General features: G+C 47.2%; 1 protein-coding gene across 1 annotated transcript in view; it reads left to right on the forward strand.

Annotated features, from left to right (window-relative positions):
• Nucleotides 1–1,185: 1,185 nt before the first annotated feature.
• Nucleotides 1,186–26,497, forward strand: part of LOC146869792 (acidic mammalian chitinase-like) — a 30,447-nt gene continuing 5,135 nt past the window's right edge. Inside the window, exons 1-10 of the mRNA XM_085615449.1 lie at nt 1,186–1,265; nt 7,413–7,442; nt 11,710–11,911; nt 12,876–12,932; nt 13,623–13,788; nt 14,344–14,468; nt 16,310–16,433; nt 18,584–18,769; nt 18,871–18,987; nt 23,550–23,688. Coding sequence (XP_085471575.1) covers nt 1,241–1,265; nt 7,413–7,442; nt 11,710–11,911; nt 12,876–12,932; nt 13,623–13,788; nt 14,344–14,468; nt 16,310–16,433; nt 18,584–18,769; nt 18,871–18,987; nt 23,550–23,688 — 1,171 coding nt within the window. The 5' untranslated portion in view covers nt 1,186–1,240. The remainder of the gene's footprint in view (nt 1,266–7,412; nt 7,443–11,709; nt 11,912–12,875; nt 12,933–13,622; nt 13,789–14,343; nt 14,469–16,309; nt 16,434–18,583; nt 18,770–18,870; nt 18,988–23,549; nt 23,689–26,497) is intronic.

Raw genomic sequence — 26,497 nt, forward strand, 5'->3', positions numbered from 1 at the left:
GTCGGGGGTTAAGACTTACCTGTGAACTCTTAACCACAGATATGTCTTTGCCATACATGCCTTACCAACGCAAAATTCATTGTAAAGGCATGTGTGGTAAAGGCATATGTGTGACTAAGACATATGTGGTTGAGGCCGCGTGGAACTGGCATGCGTGGTAAACGCATGTGTGGTTCCATTACACACCTTTGTTAGTCCATCTCCTGGGTCTGTGCCTCGACTGATATGATGAGAACATACAAAAAAGGCAAAGTTTCAGTTTATTGATAAGTCTTCCTTATGTGTTTGTGACTCAAGTGATAAGGTAACAACAGCACCCCAAAGTGGTTCCTTTCTATTCTGCAGTCTTTCTTGATGCACCCAAAACATTAATAATCATATATCCATGTTGTTTGTGTGTGCATGAGTGTCTATCATTGTGCCTAGGTGTGCATACGCACCAGTATACATAGGTATATTGTGTGGATGTGCATGTGTCCAGTAAAGCTGACATGTTGACATGTGTGCGTTGATGCATTTTATAAATGTGTACACTGGCACAAAGTTTCCTCAATACTTGAGTCTTTTTCGAGATAATCAAAGATTCATCAGCAATGTGGGTAGAGGGAAGAAAATGCCTTCCAGGGGTAGATGTTTCTATCCATGTGATAATGGGCCATCGTCTACAGTCCTCTAAAAGAATGGGGTATGCAATGATGGTGCCTTATGGGGTTTGGGATGTAAGACATGGTCGACCCCCTGCAAGTTCCTTTCCCTCTCTGATCACATCGGGTATCAGCCGATGAAGCTGGGAGGTGAGAGGGAAGCAAGTGTTGGCGCCTCTCGTCACCAGCCTGCCCTGCAGCATGCATGCTGCCTTCAAAAGGTGCAGTGTACGCTGCAGCTGCGCCATCAGAGAAGCTGACGCTGTGGCCACCCTAATGTCGGGGTCAGTGGCCACGTTATGCATCGAGTCCAGCATGATCGCCCACCTGCGCCTCTGCGGTGGCCTCGAGAGCGCCCTCGGAGGCTTGTTTTTGAGTTGTATGACGCTACAACTGCGCAGCTTTGGTTGACCTTGGCAGAGGGTGGCATTGGGGGCGTGGCATTGGGGGGCCTGTTTGCTCAGAGCATGAGGTGGTGTTATTGTCAGGGTCTGCCTCCGTGCACAGGTGTGTGGTTCCCACGTCATTACGTCTGTGTGCTGCGGTATAAAAGCGCCGGCAGCTGAGGGGCCCAGTGCGGAACCAGAAGAAGAACGATGGGCAAGATGCTGCTGTGGGCTGGTGAGTGCACTGTCCATCCAAGAACCGCACGAGACAGCAGGGGTGACCCCACATGTGATTCAGCACAGTCAGCCCATAGAGAGACACGGCGACTGTGGAGAGATGGGCAGCAGTGTGGGGGAAGGGCCGACAGGCAGCTGTTTGCTGATTGTCCCAATGACTAGCATTAATATATATATATTTATATTAATATATATGTCCGGGTATCAGAGTGCTGTACATATAGCAGTCCAGTCATCAGTGCATGGAAAAGGAAAGAGCAAAGGTCATGAAGGGAAAAGCCAGGAGTGAAACAAATACCGTGTATACATAGAGGACAAGAGCTGTGAGATACACATGGCCACCTGCTCTCACTGAGCCCACCTGCTCTCACTGAGCCCACCTGCTCTCACTGAGCCCACATCTTCCCACTTGTGAGCGACACATGGAGGCGTTTGACGCCAGGGCACTGGTTCACAGAACTCCACCAGAGACCACATTTACCAGCAGCTTCAGTGTCCAGATGTTTTACAATAAGAGACTTCCACTGAATCCATTGCATTGCATGAGAGCTGCTGGCGCTAAATTAAGGAACATATTCACATGCTCAGCTTTTGAAAGAACATACATGTGCAATATTTATTCAACAGTTTCCAGTAGCGCTGATGTGCCAAAAAGGCAACAGTGAACTTTAGACAGAAGGAGAACGCGTCACAATGGAGCGATAAACACCACCAAGCAGTGTATAACATACGCAGCATGACATCAAACACAGGGGAGCAGGAAAAGAGTCGTTTCCAAAGTGCTCCTGAAAGAAAGAGGACTGGGAAGGGACGTCATCTTCTCCCAAGAGTTTGTTGCTGCATAGTAATATGCTGATATTTCCAGTTTAAGGCCAATCCACTGCTAGAGAAAATAAACCTGTTCTCCCCCATTGCTTTTCTGTACAATCTTTTGTGTCCTCAAGTGAGTGGAGGAAATTCCTCATTCAACTGTGCAGTTCCGGCCCCTTGGAATGGTGGACTTCATGCTGTTGACCACATCACACACATCCTTACAGGTCTATACTGGCTTCCCTTGCTAGCCTTCTGCTGTTGACCACATCTCACACATCCTTACAGGTCTATACTGGCTTCCCTTGCTAGCCTTCTGCTGTTGACCACATCACACTCATCCTTACAGGTCTATACTGGCTTCCCTTGCTAGCCTTCTGCTGTTGATCACATCACACACATCCTTACAGGTCTATGCTGGCTTCTCTTGCTAGCCTTCTGCTGTTGACCACATCACACACATCTTTACAGGTCTATACTGGCTTCCCTAACTAGCCTTCTGCTGTTGACCACATCACACTCATCCTTACAGGTCTATACTGGCTTCCCTTGCTAGCCTTCTGCAAGAGTAAAATCTACTGCGTGAGTTAAATATCACTGACCCTGGCTAATAACCTTCCAATCACACATGGTCCAAGATCAATCGGTGGCCTCAACATCGCCTGACTCGAAAAAGGAGGGATCAGACCCCCCACCACGAATAGACTAGAGTTGCAGAGAGTTGCTGTGGACTATGGCCCCCTGAGGCAACCACAAGTCTCCCACGGTGACGCCCACATTTGAACTCAATCCCCATTTTTACTCAGAATAAGGAAGATCTTGAACTAGTCCACCAGAGCCTTCTCTGCTACACACATCTGGAGCAGAAACTCACCCTTCCCTCTGTAGGGCCTCTGAGTGAGAAGTCGCCCTAGCAATTCATGATGGATATTCAGGGGCAGAAGGAGCTGCAGATAAACTTTGACCCCTCACTTGGAGGATTCAAGGATCCAGAAAAGTGTCAAAGCAAAGAATAAATATCAGAAATTGAAAAGTGTTGATACATGTTTACAAAATCTAAATCTGAATTGAGAGATGTAGTCACATCATTTCAGCAGGGAGGAGAAATGAGATGACAGAATGTATGGAGTCACTAAGGATGGAGTTTGGGAGTAGTGAAACCACCACTTCCAGTCTACTTTCTAAGCTCTTGGACCTCACTTACACCTGGTCTTCTGCACGCGCCTAGGAGAGGACTTCCAAGCGTAAAGGGGCGAGGACTTAAGGACGCAATAAAGTACACACTGTACACACCACACAGAATACTTCTCATACTGCTACTAAACAGTCCAACTAAACACATAGGGCCCGATTCACAAAGGACGTCCGCACATGTGGCAGAGGCCCCGCTGTCGTGGCTGGACAGCCATACTGTAGTTATCCATTGCGGGATTCCCACCATGAGTGCAGCACCGCCACCACGACTATGGGGCCTCTGCCATGAGTGCACCTCACCCCAAGACTGCGGAGCCTCTGCCATGAGTGCTCCCCTCATGACTGCGGGGCCTCTGACATGAGTGCACCCCCCATGAATGCGGGGCCTCTGCCATGAGTGCGCCCCACCCCAAGACTGTAGAGCCTCTGCCATGAGTGCACTCCACCCCACGACTGCGGAGCCTCTGCCATGAGTGCAGCCCCCCCACCCCAAGACTGTAGGGCCCCTGCCATGAGTGCTCCCCCTCATGAATGTGGGGCCTCCGCCATGAGGGCGACCCCCCCACAAATGTGGGGCCTCTGCCATCAGTGCGCCCCCTCCACAACTGCGTGGCCTCCGTCATGAGTGCATCCCACCCCAAGACTGTGGAGCCTCTGCCATGAGTGCACCCCTCCACAACTGCGTGACCTCTGCCATGAGTGCACCCCCCACGACTGCAGGGCCTGTGCCATCAGTGCGCCCCACCCCAAGACAGTAGGACCTCTGCCATGAGTGCACCCCCCATGACTGCGGGGCATCTGCCATGAGTGCACCCCCCCACGCCTGCGGGACGTCTGCCATCAGTGCGCCCCCTCCACAACTGCGTGGCCTCCATCATTCCTCAAATCTCCAGAGGATCCGGGTATTGCGTACCATGTGCCTGAGGACTCCTGGATCACACATTTTCCCTCTATTTTTAACTCTCATACAGAGGAGTCGGTCAGCCAGCTATTGTCAAATAAACACTCTATAAATTCAACTCTGTCTTTTAACCTCCAGGACATTAGATTGGCCCTCTCACAGTCCTCCACCAACAGAGCCCCTGGTCCGGACGGCACCCCTGTAGATTTTTTCCAGGAGCACCCTGACCTGTGGGGGTCGGTGCTCACTAGTGTGTTCAATGTAATCGCCAAAGTGGGCCCACCCGAATCGTGGAGGACGTCTATTATCGTGCCAATTAATAAAAAAGGAGACAAAGCCCAGCAAAAAAACTATCGGCCAATATCCCTGCTAGATAGCACTGCCAAATTGATGGGTCGTGTTCTACTCAACAGACCTGAGGAATGGGCCACTGACAATAACATAATGAGCCCGGTACAATACGGGTTTAAAAAGGGGAGTGGCACTCAAGATCAAAGCCTCTATCTGACCCTACAAATGGCCAAGTATACCAAGGTAAAGCAGGAGAAACTGTACCTGGTTTTCATGGACCTTTCAGCAGCATTCGGCAGCATAGCCCACCACCACCTTTGGGAAATAATGGCAGAAATGGGTATTGACGAGGCGACAACCACCTTTATTAGCTTTACTCTTCTGCATCAGCATCTGTGCGCTATGGAAATCAGGATGAGTGCTCCCGGTCATTCCCAATCCTGAGGGGAGTGCGCCACAGGTGTGTTCTTGCCCCGTTCCTTTTTTCCATTTACACGAATGGGGTAGAAACACCCCTCTTGAGCTCCACCCTAGACGTTCCATTGATTAAGAACATGCACACCCCAATTTTGCTATACGCAGCTGATGCTGTCCTGATTGCCCGAACAGGCCGAGCCCTACAACAACTACTGTGTACATATGTAAATTATATGAACAATTAAGGTTTAAAAACAAATGAGGTGAAGTCCCTTGTTTTAATGACTGGTTGCAGAGAGAGGAGGGCCCCACATTTCTACATAGAAGGTCGTGAACTAACCCACACAGATACTTTTTCGTATCTTGGGATAACCTTTGAGAGAGAACTTTCTCGATCCAATATGAACAAAACTAGGGGACTAGCACTAGAGAAAAGTATAATAGCACTCAACTCCTTTACAAAGAAACTGGGTGCGAAGCCCCTTGAGATGATCAAAAAGGTTTACTCTGCCAAGTCAATATCATTGGCAACCTACGGAGCAGGAATCTGGGGATACACCAACACCCGTTCTCTCCAGACTATCGAAAATTCCTTCTGGAAGAGACTTATTGGCTTCCCAGTTAGCTGTTCCAACTTTTTATGTCATGTTGAGCTAGATGTACCATATTTAGACTACACAATTAGGTTGGCCCCTACATTGTTGTGGCACTTTATTTGGAGAAGAACTTCAGTAAGCCTACACAGAGACTAATAGAAGACTTTCTCATGGTTATTATACATTAAAAACAGTCTCACCTCCCTTGGTTTAGGTCGATTATTTACATCTCCTTTAAACTGTATTTGAGTATCAAATAAAGAAATAAAAGCACTGTTTCGTAACCAAAGGGCTTTGGAGCGTTCTAAACTAAATTCTTCGAAGGCATCTGTAAAATGATATCGAGAGTGCCCTATCGAACAAGATGGCGCCCCGGGATATCTATCCTTGGTAACTAATTTGCGCCAACGATTTATTTTGGTGGAATTCTGTCTTAACCTTATTCCTTCTATGTTCTCCTATCCGGCTGGCATTTATTCCTTAGTTGACCTGCCGCCTTGTACGTGTGATGGCTCTTCTCCCCAATCAAATCGACATATTATCTTCTTTTGTGAATTAAAGCGTCCCACAAAAGATTTAGCTGGCAGCTAATGCGTAAATACCATCTTACTCCAGCTTTGTATTTTTTACAATCACTACCCAATGAACTAGTATGTTATACTGTGACCTCATATCTACTTCTCTCATGGAAGACTAGGCGGCGGGACCCCTCTGTTTCATGAATTAGGAAATATATATTTTAGTCCTGTTTTTAAATGTCTCTCATCACATTACTGTCACTATTTCTTATTGTTAAAGCTGTGTCCAATTTTTTTTACTGTATACTGTGCATCTTTGTACTTTTATGATCTTAAAAACTATTGAAGTTTCGAATAAAGTGATTTGACGCACTTAGTGCAGAGGCCCTTTGTGAATCGGTCGCTTTATGTCGCAATAGAGGCGCTTACGCACTACACGAATCCTTTATACCGGAGCTATGAAGAGAAATGAGATGGCTCCTCCATAAAAATGAAGGATTGACTTCAGTTTATTTATTTCAGTTGCATTATAAGTCCGTGTGGAAGGTACATAGGTTACCATGAAATAGAGGAAATAAAGATATGTGTTAGCCTGATGAAATAATGATCCTTGCAATTGTGCAGGTTGTGTTTTTATTTTTAAGAAAAAGACTGACTGGAATGTTCTTCTTGCTAACACTGTCCCTCATGCTCTGAGGGCCACATCCAGGGCGCTCTGGTATTTCGGAGGACACAGCACCACGTTAATTATCATACCGCCAGGGGTGGTATTAACGCAGTGCGGTATTGCCTCCATTTCAAGAACCACACCTTACAATGAAGTTTTATTGAGTTGTAATGCATGGCCTCCCCTGTCCAGAGCTGCAACAGTCATAATGTGCCATGGAAGTCCCAGTTCCAGTTTGTGCCCAAGCTGAGATGACAACTGGTGCAGTAAAACTGTGCTCTTCATCCCACTCTACAGCACAGCCTAACTGCACCAGCGGTATTCCCAGTTTGGGCACAAACTGGGATTGGGATTACTGGTCCATGTGTGGTCCAATCCGGTCCACTTGTAATGAGGCTCTGAGTCTTCTATGATTTGGGATCAAACCTCTGTACTCTGAGGAGTTCACCGAAAGGCCCCAATGCAGAACACAATAAGTGTGGACAGTGGGTGGGTCAGGCAGGGAGGGAAGACACAATTTTGGCAACGCCTTCCGTGCATATCGCAGCGCTGCGCGTGTTTCCACTGACCACTTTTGCGCTGGTTAGCACAACCCATGTGGGCATGGTGATGGGAAGCTCGCTGATGTCAGCGGACTCTATGGTTCACCCATGCCCAGGTGAACGCTGGGAGAAATATTGATTTTTTCATATTAACTAACCTGGAACAGATCCTCTGACCAATGCTTAATGGTTTCTCTCCTTTTGAATAGGTTTGGCGCTGCTGCTGCAACTGCAGACAGGTGAGAACCGTTTAATAAATATATATATATATATACACATATATATACACACACATACGAATATATATATATATAAATACACATGCACGTCCGTCAAAGTGGGAGGGATCTGCGGGGGGTGCTGTGCCCATACTTTTTTATTTTATCCATAGCCGTTCCCCTACTTCTTGTGAAAAGAGAACCGTCCGCGGACGGTTAATGACGACAACTGAGATGCCGCAGCTGGAATGGAAATGAGGGGGTCTCCTGTGCTGAGACGCAGAGGGAGAGACAGGAAGCTAAACGATGAGCAAGCCTCCTGCCAGGGTGTCTGCTGCCTGAAAGAAATGCAAATATGTGCGATTGGTTAATCTGCAAATGTAAAGGCTGCATGGAAGTCAGTATTGGCTTTAATTGATAAAGTCAGTTGAAGCTAAGTGAGGACAAACATATGATTCCCTTTGAGAGATATGGTAAGGGTGCCAACAGCTGAGCTATGGAGTGTGTGCTTTTTACGATACTATAAACATGTTTGAGCTATCTACAGTATGATTGCATATTACTAAAATCTATAGCTTGCAAGCAATTTTTTATTTTTTTTACCTTAAACCGAAATCTTTTTGCGCATGTTGTGGCATCCTACCGTATACAGTAATGAAGGGTTACAATAATGACTTCTTCACGGTGCTTTCTGTTACTGACTGGGACCTCGTAGAACTAAAATGACACACGTTACCCTTCCTCACTGCACCAAACAGCAAAAAACACCTCTCTGTCTCTTTGTTTCTACAAACTGACATCAACAGTGATCACATTACCCAGTAGAAATGTCATAATGTAAAACTGTATTCCCCACTGATTTGGTTGACTTGCATTTATTTTTTGTTTAAGGTGTGTGTTATTTTCTATGCAGTCATCTGAAGGCCAGAGGTCAACAAAATTACTTTTTTCAATTCACTTCAGCCGCTGTGCATAAATAAATACATAAATACATGTATTTATACACAGCAGTTGAAGTGAACTGAAAAATATATATAGATGCATATGCAAAAAAGAAGCAGATAATTCTGGGTAGTTCCAAAGTTTAGTTGAAGAACAGCTCTTGTTTAGAGCACCCACCCTACAACACCAGCAACACTCTGAATCTGCTCACCTCAAATGTCTGTTTTTCTAGCAAAGTCTTTTAGGCAAATACTTTGTCTCTTTCTAACTCGACCTGGATGGTACTGTGCTAATCCTATGCCTAAAAATATTGTTAGAAAAACAGACATTTGAGGTGAGCAGATTCAGAGAGTCACTGGTGTTGTAGGGTGCTGTTAGAAATGGTGGTCTCTAGTTAGCAAGGGCTTGCACCTTTGTCCAAATAGAGACCCTTCTTCCTAGTCAATATAAGGGAGTTACACTCCTAAAATAACACCTGCTCACCCCCTTGGTAGCTTGGCACAGGCAGTCAGGCTTATCTTAGAGGCAGTGTGTAAAGCATTTGCGCATAACTAACAGTAATACAGTGTAAGCACTACAAAAGGACACCACACCAGTTTAGAAAAATATCCAATATATTTAAGACAAGACCAAAAATTATAAAAATCCACAATACAGTACTTAAACATCTACAGTTGTCAAAATACGCGTTAAAAACAGTTCCTTGATGTCGATAGCTCCATCCGAGGCTATCACGGCGTCATGATCAATCAAATCCAAACAATTCTTGCTGACCGCGGCGTCACGGGCCAACTACGGTGTTGTGGAGACCCGCAAACAGTACCTTTTAGAAATGCAGGGTGTCGATGACCTCTCGTTGAGCTTCCGAAAAAACAGCGTCCTCAGGCGTCGGTTCCAGAGGTCGGTGCAGGAGTCGTTGGGGCCCTTGAAGTCACACGCGTTGCAGGCCAATCTCCTCTCTGTTGGAGTCAGAAACGCTGGCGTCGAGCAGGCATCGGGTGCTGCGGTGCGAAGTGCAGCGGTGTGGCGTGCGGTGCCCTTAGGTCGTGGTGCGAGCAGCGGCTCGGTGGCGGCATCGGTGAGACCAGGGTCGCAGTGCGAGATGAAGGCGGTGCTCGTCACGGTGCTGGCAGGTCACGGTGCAAGCAGCGGCGTCGTCGTTGCTGAAGCGCTGGTGTCGGCTGCCGAACTGGAGTCGATGGCACCGGCATCAGTAGGCCGAGGCTGCAGTGTGGGATGAGAGCGGTGCATCGTGTAACTTTGCTAGCTGTGCCCTCAAACCACGGTGCAATCAGCGGCGTCAATTTTGGCGTGGATGAGCGTCATCGGGGATACCAAGGCGACATCATGAAGCGAGGCGGTGCGGAGTGCGGTGCCCACAGGTCGCAGTGTGAGCAGCAGCTCGGTGGCGGCATCAGCAGGCGTCGTCGGTGAGACCAGGGTCGTGGTGTGGCATTGCGGCAGTGCCCTCTGCAGTGCCAAAGCATCGTCATGAAGCGAAGTCAGTGCGGATTGCAGTGCCCACAAGTCGAGGTGCGAGCAGCAGCTCAGTGGTGGCGTCAGCAGGCGTCGTCGGTGAGGCCAGGGTCACGGTGTGGCGTTGCGGCTACCCTACCTAGACTATCTGGAGCCACTCCTGCTCCCCAGCCTTCTGTCATCCGAAACCCAGAAAGGCAATCCACATTCCAGCAGAGGTACATGGGATGGCTGAGCAAGAAAATACCTACTTTCTTAAAGTGATATTTTCAAACGCTGAATGTAAAAATCAGCTTCACTAAAAGATGCATCTTTAGATTCTAAGTTCAGGCATACTAAACTTTATTTTCCTACCTTGTTCCCATGGCCCGTTATGTTTATAAGATGTTATAAATAAACAAACTTCCCATTCTGTCCTATGGGGAACAGGTAGCCTTGCAATAGTGAAAAACTAAATGGGCTGTAATTCACTATCAGGACATGCCACACACACCAGGGCATGTCCTACCTTTCGTATACACTGCACCCTGCCCACAGGGGTACCTTGGGCCTACCTTAGGGGTGGCGGACATGTAAGAAAAGGGAAGGTTTAGGACCTGGCAAGTGGGGGCACTTGCCAAGTCAACATGGCAGTTACAAACTGCGCACAGAGTCTGCAATGGCAGGTCTGAGTTACAGTTTTAGGGCTACTCAAGTGGGTGGCACAATCAGTGCTGCAGGCCAACTAGTAACATTCGATTTACAGGCCCTGGCACTCTCAATGCACTTTACAAGGGTCTAGCAAGTAAATCAAATACCCAATCATGGAAACACTATTCCATAACACAATTTACCACAGGAGCATTTGCGCTTTACCACTGATCAGCAGTGAGAAAAGTGCACAGAAACACTACGCCAGCAAAAACAGACTCAAAACCGGGAGGGCCAAAAGCAAAAACTCAGGGGAAACACGCCAAAAGATGCCAAGTCTAACAGGTGCTCTCTACTGGAGCTGATCTCCACTTAAACTTGGGAACTACTCACAGTTCTCTGCTTCTTTTTTGCATAATTTATGCAGTACTCTAAGCCTGAAAGAGCATTGTTTTGATATCTATCTATCTATCTATCTATCTATCTATCTATCTATCTATCTATCTATCTATCTATCTATCTATCTCAGAAAGTATTCTTGCAAATGAAGAAAGTAGCTCAGTTCAGGCATCAGAAGAGGTTGTGTCAAAGCCTGCATTCGAGACTCCTAGCCATAATTTCTTTTTTTAAGTTTTTAAACTAATCTTAACAATGACAATTTTTTTTTTTTACAAATGTCTACATTTTGAGTGACCCCCATTAAGCTTGAGTTCCAAGCCAAATGGGCCTAACACTGTCCATGAATGTGGGTGTGCGTGTGTTGGAGAGCTGTGTGACCAGCATGAGGTTATACTGTGCAATGACCCCGCAGCTGATTGGCCAGGATATTCTGTGACTGGCTGATGCCTCAAAAAGGCAGACATGGCCTTCGAGGGCACCAGCCTGTCACACATCCAGCCGTTTGCTGAATGTGGAGATCAGATCCATGGTTTTGTTAACACTGTGACCTAAGACTGTGCTTCCTCTCCCAATACAGTGCCCAACTCCAAACTTGTGCTACATCCACTGCTCCCAGACTATACTCGCCAGGTGGAAAATGTGAAGATGCACTGAGAGGAGTCTTCTGCTCTGCAGATGCAGTCATTTGTTAGTTTGAAATGACTTGATCCCACCCCCCTGCCCAACAGACCTTTCCAATGCATGGACCCCTCTGAAAGCTCCCAGTGTCCGCGCTGTCTGGTGCCCCTCCAGTCCTTGGCTTTGCATGTAACCGCAGACTCCGCCTTCTCTCCCCCTGTAGTGCCTGCCTACAAACTGGTCTGCTACTTCACCAACTGGTCCCAGTACCGGCCGGTGCCAGCCAAGTACATGCCGGCTGATGTGGACCCCTGCCTCTGCACCCACCTGGTCTACGCCTTCGCCACCATGAGCAACCACAAGATCGCGCCCTACGAGTGGAATGACGACGTCCTTTACAAGCAATTCAACAACCTCAAGTCGCAGTAAGTATATACCTCGGAATAACAACCTTCACCCATTTTAGGAGTTCATAAAGCACCTCTGAGAGTAGCATCACCCCTTAAAGTCCCCCAGACTCCATGACATGTCAATAATGGTGGCTGACAGTGGGACGCGAGGGGATGGATGGTGCAGACAAAGATAGGATGGCTGTTCTAAGAGTGGTGAGATCTCCAAGACAGGAAAGAGGGTTGATGGTTTGGGACCCAAAGTAGTTGTTTTTATAGAATAAGGATTCCCTGGTGTGAGACTCCAGCAAAGCCAAAATGGTTATTGGAGCTAGAGACAATGAGTGAGAGAAAGACAGAGTGCGTAAGACTCCAAAGCAATGAGAGTGCTCCAAAGCATGAGTCTCAGGCTTAGTTATCAAGACAGTGATGCCTCTGAGGCTCCCTCCAGTGAGAGATACTGAGCTGGAAAGGGTGCAAGGGAATCAGTGCTCAGTGATCAGGCACATCAGACGTTTCCATGACAGCCCTGACCCCTAGGTGCTTTAAATATATGCGCCCTCGTGGGAATGACGAAAGCATGACAGTGCCAACACATCTGGTGTCATCCAGTGTTGTCTGCCGTTTCCACCAACAAACAGTGCAGCCTTGCTATAGAAATCCATTTGTATATATTGTGTGAGCGCAGGCCATGAAAAATGCAGGCCTTGTGCATAACGCCCCTCTGGCCCCCATCTTGTAACATTCCAATTCAAGCTATGAAACACTCTCTCTGCCTGAAACACGACCGGTTTGTATTATTAACATTAATGGATCACATTATAGTTCTAAAATAAGGCTCCCAAAGGCAGATGCAGGATCACCTTCCATCAAGAGGTGCAGGGACAGAATCTGAAAGGAAATGGGAAAAGATGTACAAGAGGGGTACTCTGAAGGCATCTGACAGCTGTCCATGACTTGCGCTACGGTGAACATAACAATGTTATCTTCTTCTTCGCAGCAACTCTAAGCTCGTCAACCTGCTGGCCATCGGGGGATGGAACTTCGGGACACAGAAGTACGGACACTCCAGAATGATGGTTTTGAAATCTTATTTACAGCTACATGTCTTGTTTTATGCAGTTTAGATGCACTTATTACAAAGATTCAAGTACTATCACTCAGCTGCAGCAGGGGAGCCCTCAAAGGCTTGTGTTTTCATTGTGTAATCTCCTTTTTCTTCAAATTAGAACTCTTGAACAACATGCCCAACAAATTGACCAATTCGGCATAGCTATCACCTTCATGAGTCTGTAACTAAAGTAAAATCAAATGGGTGGAATTAATGCGCTTCGAGAATTTTCACATTTCCCCTTAATCCCAAAAAACAAATCTCCATGAAGAGTATTACCACAGTGACACTTAGGGGGCCTGAACTACTAACAGGTACGAAAGAGACAACCGAAGATAGCAATCAGAAAATAATAGGGTTAAATCTCAATCGTGGAATGAATTGAAAATAGCCCACATAGCTCACACGTTCATCCTCTCCTGTCAAACATTGATTTGTATTAATAGTTTGACAGGTGCAATTATATTTAAATTGAAGTGGGGGCTTTGGTGGGCAGGTCTAGAAGTGGGCCTTTTGGTTTTAACTTGCACTAGGACAATATCAATTGCATTGTGGAATTTTGTAAACCATACAACAATTTTAAGGATAGCTGTGCCAGGAATAAAGGCGGCTGAAAACTACTCTTTCCGTTCCCAGGTTCACTGAAATGGTCGCGAGCCCTCAAAACCGGAAGATCTTCATTGACTCTGTGATCGATTGGCTGCGTCAGTGGGGCTTTGATGGCATCGACCTGGATTTTGAGTACCCAGGGTCCCGAGGAAGCCCCCCGGAGGACAAGCAGCGCTTCACCGTCCTCTGTCGGGTACGTATGAACGCATCGACCGCCACACTGGCTGTAACTTTGTTATTTTCTTTCTAACACTTTAATAGTTTCTTCTTCTCAATGGGCGCTCCATCTGTGGTAAGAACGCACTCCTCGTTTGCAGCCAGTGAGGAGCCCGCGAGTGTCTTTTTTGCGATGTAATGCCACGGGTGGGAACTACTCGGCCGTTGTAACGACCGCGTTGTTACCTACCGCGTGCTAACACCACGCATTGTAACATCATACATTCCTTACCGAAATGCCAGGGTTTGCAGAGAACGCGGCTGCCTTGATTCCACCTGATGGCTCATTCTCCACCCTCCATTTCCTGCCCGATTATCTCACTCTTACATGTTCTTTTTCCATCCCTGCTTTGCCTCTGTTTTCTTGTATTTCTTTCCTCCTTCTATATCCCTCATCTGCTTTTCTATCTTTCGTTCTGGATCAAAGTCTGCTGCAAACAAAACAAAAAAAAAATTGCAATGTCGAAAAATGAGTGCCAGTGCCCACCACCGGCAAGAACCAGCTCAAATTAAGCAATGTGTTCGCTTCTAGGAACTGCTGCAAGCCTTTGAGGCAGAAGCGAAATCGACAGGGCTGCCCCGGCTGCTGGTCACCGCTGCGGTGTCTGCAGGCAAAGGAACCATCGACGCCGGATATGAAATTGCTGAAGTCGGAAAGTGAGTACAGGAATTCGAGACTGCTGTTTCCAAGCCTCCGTAGAGCCTCCGAGCGGGTTCCTCAGCAGTGTTGATGCTGCTATGACTCGGGCATTAGTTCTACTACTTCCAGGTCATGATCAGCCACCTAAAGCTAGCAAACCAACAACAGCAGCCTTTTAGAAAGGCTGAGAGGGGCCCTCTTATAGAGAACCAGGACATTAACAGGCTGTGCCTCTGAAAGAGGACTGGACTGCTGAATGTTGACCCCTAGGATATCGTGATGCAAGAATATCGTGGACAGAATATCGAAAGGTAAGTGCATACAGGGAAATAAATATGTCCTATTCCTAACTCCACATCTCCGAGCCTTGAAGATACATATCCCAATAGGTCCATATATGTGGAGTTACGTGTAGAAAATCCAGACTTACTTACCTGCTGGTTTTTTGGGGCGATATTTTGTCCTCGATAGGGTCTGATCGATATTCTGGAGTCGATATTGAATGCGCACACCCTGAAAGAGGTGTGGGGCGAGGCAGGGTTAGTGCTTTGTCATTTGACCTTTACTCTGGCGTGAACATCTGGGGTTTCATGACATTAGTGCAGCAGGTGCGGTGGCACCTGGGCCCACCGAATCCTGAATGTTGCTGTATTTTAAACATTACGGGGTTGGGGGGGAGTCCTTCCACTAGAGCCAGTGTCTCACTTGTTCCTCTACTCTCTCTTGACACTGTCTCTATCTGGATCCCACTTGATGGTTCTGCTGTTCAGTTGTCTCTCTTTCCTCTAAATGTTGGGCTCACGCCTCAGCAGAGGCAGCTGGCTTGTGTTTCACTGTCCAAGCAGCTTCTTGTTTCTTTAAATGTAAAAAGGCTCCTCCTGGAAGATGAGGTTTAGTACACAACGAAAATGAGAAACACCCTCTTCCCTGCATGTTGTCTGTTCCACAGCCATCACCAGGGAAGCATCTCCACAAACCTTCACAGCAGAACACAAAAGGAGGGCGATTTGAAGTCGAAAATAATCTACACAACACAAAAGGCAACCTTTTCAGCAAATTAAGCATGGCACCTAGTGTTCTTGGCCAGCTATGGTTTATACACAAAACACACAGGTTACACAAGAGAGCCTCAAGCTATATAAAAACTTGCGGTTTCTTAAAAAAGCTAATTATACACATTCACCAGATCCATTCAAGATGGCGCTCACCAACAAGGAATCATGTAGCTTCTCACTGAAGCACAAGTATTGCAATGCACTAATATTGCACCCCCCCCCCCTCCCAGAAAGCATCGTTTCTATCAAATATACACAACCTTCCGCCACATAGAAGAAACATAAACGGCCGAGGTGCATTTTGTATTCTGCTTATCTCAGTGTGACCGAAGTCGTCCTCAAGTGCCCACTGTTGGATTTAGTCTCCCAGCGAGGAGCGGTACAGAATCCTGCTTTACAATTTATTCTGCAAGTGTCTTTTTAGGAGACAATTTAAGATTCTAGAGGTCAGCCCTCCAGGTGAGATGTAAACTCTTTCTAAGGGGCATATTATCAAGCACAGCGTTAAAATTATCACCGCTTTAGCAGCAGAAAACTGCAGAGAATTCCAATAGAAGCCCATGTTGACACCAGAACATGGGCTTTTATGGGAGTATTCAAGGGCATATTATCAAGCCCATTATTCTTGATAATATGCCCCTTAGTTTCTTGCTGCTTTAAGTATACTGGGGCGTAAACATGAATTGCCCTAAACAATGAAACACAAGGTTTCCTGTCAAAGAGTGTTTTACACTGAATGAAGCCATTCTTAACCATTTGTTTTCTTAACACTGCTTTTAAGAGACTTTCTTCCGTCCTGTCAGAGTTTTAGATTTCATCAGCGTGATGACCTATGACTTCCACGGAGGTTGGGACACCTTCACAGGACACAACAGCCCTCTCCACGTTGGGTCCGAGGACAAAGGCGATTTTGTTTACTTTAACACTGTAAGTTCACATTTTGCTCCATTCGCTTGTGGTGACATGGGTCTGATGGAACTGCGCCCTGTCTTGGTGGTTTCTCTGGGGTGTGTACTGGCTATCGGGTCTGCGGGAACTAGCCGCTGGGTTGGTGACTTCTCCGGGGTGTGTACTGGCTATCGGGTCTGAGGGAACTAGCCGCTGGGTTGGTGGCTTCTCTGGGGTGTGTACTGGCTATCGGGTCTGAGGGAATTAGCCGCTGGGTTGGTGACTTCTCCGGGGTGTGTACTGGCTATCGGGTCTGAGGGAACTAGCCGCTGGGTTGGTGGCTTCTCCGGGGTGTGTACTGGCTATCGGGTCTGAGGGAACTAGCCGCTGGGTTGGTTTCTTCTCTGGGGTTGTGTACTGGCTATCGGGTCTGAGGGAACTGTGCCCTGTGTTGGTGGCTTCTCTGGGGTGTGTACTGGCTATCGGGTCTGAGGGAACTGCGCCCTGTGTTGGTGGCTTCTCTGGGGTGTGTACTGGCTATCGGGTCTGAGGGAACTACCCGCTGGGTTGGAGACTTCTGTGGGGTGTGTACTGGCTATCGGGTCTGAGGGAACTAGCCGCTGGGTTGGGGACTTCTCCAGAGTGTGTACTGGCTATCGTGTCTGAGGGAACTAGCCGCTGGGTTCGTGGCTTCTCTGGGATGTGTACTGACTATTGGGTCTGAGGGAACTAGCCGCTGGGTTGGTGGCTTCTCTGGGATGTGTACTATCGGGTCTGAGGGAACTAGCCGCTGGGTTGGGGACTTCTCCAGGGTGTGTACTGGCTATCGTGTCTGAGGGAACTGCGCCCTGTGGTGGTGGCTTCTCTGGGGTGTGTACTGGCTATTGGGCCTGAGCGAACTGGCCTATGGGTTGCTGGCTTCTCTGGGGTGTGTTCTGGCTATCGAGTCTGAGGGAACCGGGCCCTGAGTCGGTGGCTTGTCTGGGGTTTGTTCTTGCTATCTGGTCTGAGGAAACTGGGCCCGGGGTTATTGACTTGTCTGGGGTGTTTTCTGCTTGTCTGGGGTGTATTCTGGCTATTGGGTCTGAGGGAGCTGGGCCCTGGGTTGGTGGCTTGTTTGGGGTGTGTTCTTGCTATCTGGTCTGAGGAAACTGGGCCCGGGGTTATTGACTTGTCTGGGGTGTTTTCTGCTTGTCTGGGGTGTATTCTGGCTATCGGGTCTGAGGGAACCGGGCCCTGAGTCGGTGGCTTGTCTGGGGTGTGTTCTTGCTATCTGACCTGAGGAAACTGGGCCCAGGGTTATTGACTTGTCTGGGGTGTGTTCTGCTTGTCTGGGGTGTATTCTGGCTATTGGGTCTGAGGGAGCTGGGCCCTGGGTTGGTGGCTTGTGGCTGGCTATCCCCAGTACCGCGTCCACTCAGTGTTGTACCAATGCTAGAAATGTCTACATGTTTTTTTGGGCTACCCCAGTGACCTCTCCATGGATTAATAATCTGCAACTGGTGATTTCTTCTCTGGTTGTTGGACCACGGTCATTGACCTGTCTGATGTTGGGGCTGCTGTTGTTTACTTGATCACAGGGTGTTGTGGTTTTCTGTTCATGGAAGCCATGACCTGCTCTCTGGTAGCCTTGTGGCAGGAAGTGATGCAGCCCCTCAGCTTTGTGACATGTTAGCGCTGATAGTGATTTGTCACCACAATACCGTAGCCTCACGTGATCTGTTTCCTGGGTATCATGGCCCTGTCGTAGACCTGGGACCCCTTGGAGTTGCAGTTTCTGTCTACTTCTACCCTTAGCGGTCTGGCCCCCACTGGATGTTGCACTTACCGCCCAGACTGTCCTATTTACTTAGTGGTGCTGGGGACCTAGATTTTAGATGCTGTGATTGGCCAGCAACCCTTAGATCTTCAGATTGCTCTCACGAACCTGTGTCGGGAGGTTGTGTGGCCATGAGTGACCTGTCGCCAGATTCGTGCGGCTGCCAGAAACCTGTCTTATGGTTCTTGTGGTCACAGCTGTTGATTTCTTACCTGGGTGTTCTGATAACCACATGTGGCCTGTTCACTGGCTCTTGTGGTTTATGACTTGGATGTCGACTCCGCTGGGTGCATTGGTCATCGTCGGTAACCCCTCGCTCTGTGTGCCATGGCTGCTGCTGTTGACTTCTTTTTCAACTGTCTACCTGTAGGAGTATGCCATGAACTACTGGAGGGATAATGGCGTGCCATCCGAGAAGCTGATCATGGGGTTCCCCACCTACGGCCGCACATTCAGACTTGTTACTGCGGGTAATTGCAAAGTCGGCGCCCCAGCAGCGGGGGCAGGGTCTGCCGGAACCTACACTCGTGAAGCCGGCTTCTGGGCCTACTACGAGGTAATGTTTGAATGGTTGAACATCTGGAAGAATAAAATGGTCATTATATTTATTGTGTGTCCCCAAATCCAAGTCGTGCTAACATGTGGCTGCTCCGGCAGATTTGCACATTCCTAGCAGGGGCCGAGCTCCACTTCATCGAGGACCAGAAGGTGCCGTACGCCTGCAAAGGCAACGAGTGGATCGGATATGACAACAAGGAGAGCTTTAAGCACAAGGCAAGTGGTGGTCATTGCTGGTCTGAGTGTAGTGTGTGCAGGGCATGGAATGAACAGGACCTCAGTGTGAAGTCATCAAATGATGCACTTGCTATAAGATAGACCCTTGTCACAAATCTTTTCCTACTTGACTCACAAGTTCCCATAGGTCGGGTCATATCATAAAGTGTGGCTCTGATAATGCCCAACCATAGGCACAGCAACTGGTGTTCGTCAAGGTCGGTGTGAAGGTCTCCCTTGGATCGCCATATCCTGTCGTGCTCTGTTACACTGTGATATTTTGTTTTCTCCATGAGTCTGCATGTTCTGTTCCGGTCGCGCTGCTACTAACCTTCTGGTCCATGCTTTATAGAACTGCTAATAAATTAATGGATGCAGGAAAACAAGATTCATGACAGAATCAACAAGCATTTGCAATGCAATAGGTCTCGCATTTGTGAGAGTTAGAGCTATGGGTATTGTAAATGACAATGTGTTATCTATGTGTTTTGGTTTGATAAGTGGAGAGGATGTATGTGGTTTGGAGTAGAATTATATGGTTTGAATTGGAATTATGTGGGGTGGAATTGTGTAGTGTTTTGTTTAGTGGAATTATGTGACATGGTGATTAAATAGGGGTGAGAGCTGCACAGAATAGATAGAATGGAAGCATTTCAAGCAGTACTGCTTTTCTCCCGGAGCGTTAAAAGTTACTTGCTTGTTAAGGAAAGTACATAATTTACATTTAGTAAAATCTATCGGCCAAACGAAAATAAACAATAGCTGGTAACTGTGCTAGGAAAGCGATTTCCAATCAAGCAACACAGGGCAACAGAATTACTGCAAGCCACAACATATATAAGCAGGGTTATTATCCCACGGCTATCAGTTTCCAATGAGACCTGCAGAGCAGAGAGTCTGCGGCTAGAGACGGTCAGCAGAGACACGGGCTACGGCTCTCGGGCTGTAATTGCACACCTGAGACAGAGCAAAAGGGGAACAGAAGAAGCAGTCAGAGGTTGAACAGGGATGCAAAGATGCTGAAGAAGTGAGAACCAGGCAGCAGAGATAGCCAGGCAGCAGAGACGGGCAGCAAAGACAGTCCAGTGCTAAGAGACTTGCAGCGAAGACATTTATAATCTAGATAGGGACAGCAGGTATGAACAGCAAGCGGAGGCTGTCAGTACCTAAAGGTAAAAAACAAAGGGATCCACCCTTATGGGAAAGTATAGAAGTGTTCCTCCTGACTACGGGTGTCTCCTACAATGGTGCAAAGCACACAGCTTTGTTTAAATACCCCTCACCCACCAAAAGGACCCTTGGTGGCATGCTTCATCATCGGGGTCTTCCCGTCCCGCTGCGGGACGGGGCGGGCTGCGACCTACGGCTACGTGGTAGCACTGATTATGAAAAACAATACTATGTGCAGTGTAGGAGTGTGAGTGGAAGGGTCAGAAGTGAGTGAATAGTGAATGGGGAAAAATTTAAAAATACCTGGCTCAGTGGAAAAAATACATTTTAATGTTCCTTTGAGCTGGTATCGTTAAAAGTGGGGAATGAGATGGAGATACTATGCTTTAATGAGCAGTGTCTCCTGTGACTTTATCTGTCGAGCTCGACACTGCACCCCATCGACCTTTTAAGCTGGCTTACGTCGTAATATACCATTCACCAACTATATGTCTAAATATAACAAGGGCGGGAAGAAACCACTAAAATTACACATTATCATGTCACAGAATCAACAAATCTTAGTTTATATCAAAACATACAGTTTCAAGGGTGAGATAATACTGGCCTCCGAGTCCTTAATAGAATTGAAAATTCTTTGTTATGATAGCTAGAACTTTTTTTATTCTATGTCAGTCCACGGAGGCTCAGATTATGCTAGTTTAAAGTTGACCCACCACATTAGTAGCAACATCTACAATTGGCTAATGATATAACGTTTAGAAAGTAGAATCAGAAGACCAATCCGCCGCAGTCATGATATCCACCAAACGAGAACCCCTAGCCAGAGCCGTAGAAGCCATTGCCCCTCAAACTGAATGAGCGCCAAAGGCCGAAGTATCAATACTTGCCAACTGTAACAACCAAGTGACCCATCTGGCTAAAGTCGCGGCAGTGACTGGGTGGAAAGGTTTCTGCAAAGAAATCAACAACTGTCCTGCCACATCAGTCCTAAATTCTCATGTGCAATCTTGATAACACTTCAAACATTGAACAACACATAACTGACTATGATGTGTCCACGATTGAAGAAAGGCGTTCGAGTTGCTCGCCAGAGGGTCCGGCTGCCAACTGTAAAACTGAGGCAGTTGTGTATTGAGCATGGAGGCAAAGAGATCTATCATACACGGGCCCCACTTGGCGTTCAGCTGATGAAAAACCCTGGGATGAAGACGCCAGTGGCTGGAATCCCAAAGGAAACGGGAGTTCCAGTCCGCCACCACATTGGCATAGCCCGGAATATACTCCGCTGTCACCGAAATGTGATGCAGAAGGCAATAATGCCATAAGTCCTTGGCTATTTCTGCTAATAATCGGGACCTCGTACCCCCCAACCGATTGATATAACATACTGCTGAGATATTGTCCATTCTGAGCAGTATACAGCAACTCGCCTTGTGTGGTGACAGGGATCAAATTGCAAACGAACCCGCCAAGAGTTACAGACAATTTATGTGGAGATTCAGCTCTTCCTGGGACCAACGGCCCCCGGTCTCCACTTCCCCACACCGGGCTCCCCAACCCCATCTGCTGGCATCCGATTCGATCACTAACACTGGGGCTGACACAAACTAACTACCATAAAATCTCTGTCCTGGCCTCCTGTGTTATCTGAATCTGTTCTGTGTAGCTCAGACCCTTGCGTAGGTGTAGGATTTTTGGTCTCTGGAGTGCCCTGTAGTGAAGTGGACCCGGGAAAATAGCCTGAATGGACGACGCTAACAGGCCCACCAGCCTGGCCAATGTCCGTAACGATATGGTCTGAGAAGACAGCGTCCTCCTCAACTCTTTCTTGATGGCAATTCGTTTCTTGAGAGGTAGCAATAACTGAGCAGAGACTGAGTCTTCTCAAACTGTGTCAAAAAAACGGGAACATTACAAAGGAACCTCCAGAACAAAGGTAACAAGCATTGGCATAGTCAATAGGTCTCGCCTTTGGGACCTTATAAGTGTTTAGTTAGCCAGCACAATATCCTTGTTGCAACAACATCAAGTGTTACATGGCTAAACACTTATAAGGTCCCAAAGACGAGACCTGTTGGCTATGCCAATGGTCGTTTTTAAAAGTTATGGTTCTTGTGTATGGAAGTCGCTTTACTCGAAAGCTGTCATTCTTTCCCCCCCCCCCGGTGCTAAAACATAAACCCATGCACACGTCTGACCCCTCAAGGTCACCACAGGACAGATCCAGACCTCACTCATGTCAAGGGCCAGACCTGGGCCTCTGCACACAGACTAGTTTAGTATGAGGTTAATGTCAAAATCAAAAACCAGGATATCAGATCCAGCATGGCATTCAGGGCAGGAGAACATGGTTGTTCAATATTGAGGGGATATAACCATCCCAGAACGCACAGCAGCATGTATGTGCTATATATCTGGAGAGTGTGACCCCTAGGAGGGTGGTATGGTTGGATCCTGTATTTGCTATACCCCTATGGCAGACCTGCCCACTTAAAAATACATTCACTTTATGAGGGGAGGAGCTTGGTGTTGAAAACTGGCTAAGCGGCACTTCTGCCCACTCCACCCAACAACTTCTCACCACCTCAAAACAAAGAAAATGCTAGCTGAGGCCACCACTGATGTCCTGGGGTGTCTTCACGGCCCTTAATGGACACTAGCTGCTTAGAGCACTCAACGCCCACACAATCACCTACAAAACACATTAGATACAACTCCTGGAACTGTCATGTGCGCAATAATGCTCCACACCACTTAGCTGGCTGTTTCCCACCACAGCTGTGCATCCATCCACATATGCCAACACTCACTTAGACATAGAATGGCATCTAAATACACAAAATGGGGAAATACATCTTGAAACATAACAGCCATCTGCAGGCGAGCAATAGACAACTGCATACCGAGTAGAATGAATCATATGGAAATGGCCTTCAGAATATGCATCCATGTATGTAAAGCTCCACATGCGTCCATAAAAGTATCTACCTGTCCACTGCCCAATATAGTCCACTACTAAACAGTATATACGAGTCTACTTCAACCTTCCCAGTCGTATCCCATATGACTCACATCTGACAAAATGAGAAACACAACCCATTCCAATATCAGTAGACCAGTATCCGCCTCCAGACAAGCAAGTACCCAGAGATGTACATGGAACCCCGATTCCTAGAATTTCCATAATACAGCATAACAAGATCTGCAGGATAAGCTTGTGTGGCAGAACCTTCGTCTTACAGATTGTGCTTAGATGATTGGAGGAGAGCTCCATTGCTTGCTTCTGCATTACAACAACCATAACTCCAAAAAACATCTCTTAGCTCCATTTACGTCTGCAGTTTTTCATGAAAATTATTTATTAACATTGGTTGGGCCTGCTTTTCTAGGTCGACTTCTTGAAGGCGAGCCGCTTTGGAGGTGCTATGGTTTGGGCCATTGATCTAGACGATTTCCGAGGAACATTCTGCAATGAAGGACCATACCCACTCATAGGCGAACTCAAGAACCTCCTTGGACTCAACACAGGTACTGGAGCAGCAAAACCCTTTTGTACAATATGCAGCAGCCTGGAACTGACTTAATGCAGAGGTTTAGGGGCCGATTCCGATTTCGGCCGGAAGGAACGATGGTCGGAGCCCTTCCGACTGAATCGGAACGTACCGGCTGGTTTCCTTTCCGACCGAGCCATTCTGATGGCTCGGTCGGAAAGGAATCCGACTCAGATTTCCGGATGGCTGACGACAGGCTCGGAGAGCCCTTCCGCAATCCATAAATCCCTCAGTACTCCCCCGGCCACCTCTTTACGACCGAGGGAGTACGATGGCAGTTTATCACTGCCTTTTTGTGCTGGTCTTTCCGGCACAAAAAGGCAGTTGAAAACTGTCTTCGGGGGCCCCCAGTAGGGCCCCCATGGGTGCGAGGCTGCCGAATGGCGGCCTGGGGGCACCTATGATGCCCCTCTGTGGATCCCTGCACTCGGTGGCAGGCACCTTGGGGTGCCGGCAACAGGGTGCAGGGATGAACTGCACCCCTGCTTTTCACAATGCAAGCATGCATTCCGCTCGGAATGCATGCTTGCATTGTGAAGTATACGAGTGCGACCGAACCCTGTTCGTTTGCATCGTACTTTGCAGAGCCGTAACTGACGACAGTAGTTCAGTCGGTTACGGCTCCTGACCGAGGTCGGACGGACCGGAGTCTGTCCGACATCGGAATCGGCCCCTTAATGATAAAATAGACCTTTGGTTTGAGTGCCCACTCCAGAGATAGGTGAGCCTCCGGACCACATGTGGGTATCCTGGTGGAGCCAACTCAGCATAGCATTGTTTTAAGGATGAAAAATAAGTACCAACAAGGTAGATAACACTAACACATAGGATATTCCTAGGCTATAAATCCACAAATAATCCTACCCTGAAGAAGGCCTATTTTTTAAACGGAAATCAAAACTTCACTATGTGGAGCGAGTGGTGTAAATGGTCAAATCTTACTGGAGTTCAAGTTACTGAGAATTTCGCAGCACAAGTAGAAGTCATGTGATTCAAAATAACATCTTTGCAAGCCAGCACGAAAGACAGATTCCGGGCTAACTATATTAAGGTATGATGCACCTATAACACGTGATCCCAGTTTTCTTGAATTTAACATGCAAGTATATATAAGGCATTTGTAAGGGATTAAATGAAGAGAAGTACCATATGAAAAACAAAGCCACAATTTGAAATACAAAACACACTCAGAATTGACAATCTCAGTTTGCTATTGGGCAAGGGTCCCATTCTCTTTAGTGTCGCTTACAGTCATTTTCACAATGCATTGAGACATTGCTTGCCATGTCCTGGTATTCAAATTCTTGGACAGTAAATGATTTATAGGCATTTCTCTGATACCAAGCTGTCACTTTCCACCGGGGTCCAGGGGTCCTGAGTAATGCTGCACTGCTCATCTGATGCCAGGCATCTCTGCATGGGTCCTGACCCTCCAGTGAGGAGGGTGCTAGAGCAGCCAAGGCTTTAGAGCTAATGGCACTGCCAATAACGCGCACTAAAAGCCACTGTTTGTAAAAGTCGAAATTTTTTTACAACAGCAAAGCATGGAGCAGTTACCAACACCCATAGTAGGCTCAGTTGGATGACCATATCTAGATGCCCATAGCTCATGAGCGGCTGGCTGCAGGCTATGTTTTGAGGTTTTCGCTGGTTGTGGTCTGTGCCGCACCCAAGGCACTGGGGCTTATCCTGAACCCACTGCATTCACCAGTAACTATGGGCAACACTTACTATGGACAGGATCCTTCTGTACATTTAAACAGAAATGGTTCAAAATGTCCTGCAACCAGACCAACCAGTCTCCGCCAATGGAACCAATTCCATAGACCAGGAGGGAAAGGGAAAAATCCATCTGTTCCTCTGGGGCTGAAAAATTGACAATTGGAGGAATTCTGTCTGCATGCATACCAGAAAACTGATCATAAGAAAAGAAGATAAAGGTTTTTATAATATGTCTCTGGTACATATAATCAAATTTTTTGCATAAGCATGAAGTGGAGGAGCTAAATGCAGACAATTTGAGATATATACACTCTGAGAAACATTCAGATGGTTGAGGGATCAGTGCAGGTTTACCAAATGTTACAGTCCTTGGGTGATTCTGGCAGGTGCTCAACTTTGGGGATACAGTGGTTACAGATGCCTTTTGGGATGGGACTAGACCAGCTTTGCACTTTATAGTGCATTGTATTGCTCTGTTGCAATTGAATAGCCCTGATGAGTAAACAAAGTGCTCAGGGTGGTAAGAATGTTACTCTTTTGGTATTGCATGGTTTGTGACTGCAAGTTTGTATGGTGGTCTATGCAGATAGTCGTTAATGTTGCCAATAAGGTTTGGAGCAGTGTGCTAATCAAGTTACAACACAAATGTAGCTGAGCTTAAGTTTAGAGCTGAGAAATGTAGGAGAGATACAACCACATTTGCATATGCTTACTTGCTTTTGTGTAGTTGGGTAAAAAGCTTACTCTGATATGTTTTCTTGGTTGGCTGGTTGTGAGTTTGTTGTCTGGCCTAGGGGGAATCTTTGAGGATGTGCATCAAATTTGGAGGGGAAAATGAATTGACATGGTGATCTTTAAGTTGTACTTGGGGGTGGAGTGATGCATATGAAGATAAGAGTAGAACATTCAGATATGCACCAAAACCTGCAAACGTCACCGGTTTGGGAACGTCCAGGCATCTACCGCTTGAATTCACATTGTCTGAAAGGAGGGATTGCCAGGACTAGTGCTTGTCTAGAAGTGAGCTTCTTGCTTTAGGAATATGGCCATAGTTTCATTTGGAA

Source organism: Triturus cristatus, chromosome 1_1, assembly GCF_964204655.1.
Source record: "Triturus cristatus chromosome 1_1, aTriCri1.1, whole genome shotgun sequence".
In the NCBI taxonomy this organism is placed as follows: domain Eukaryota; kingdom Metazoa; phylum Chordata; class Amphibia; order Caudata; family Salamandridae; genus Triturus; species Triturus cristatus.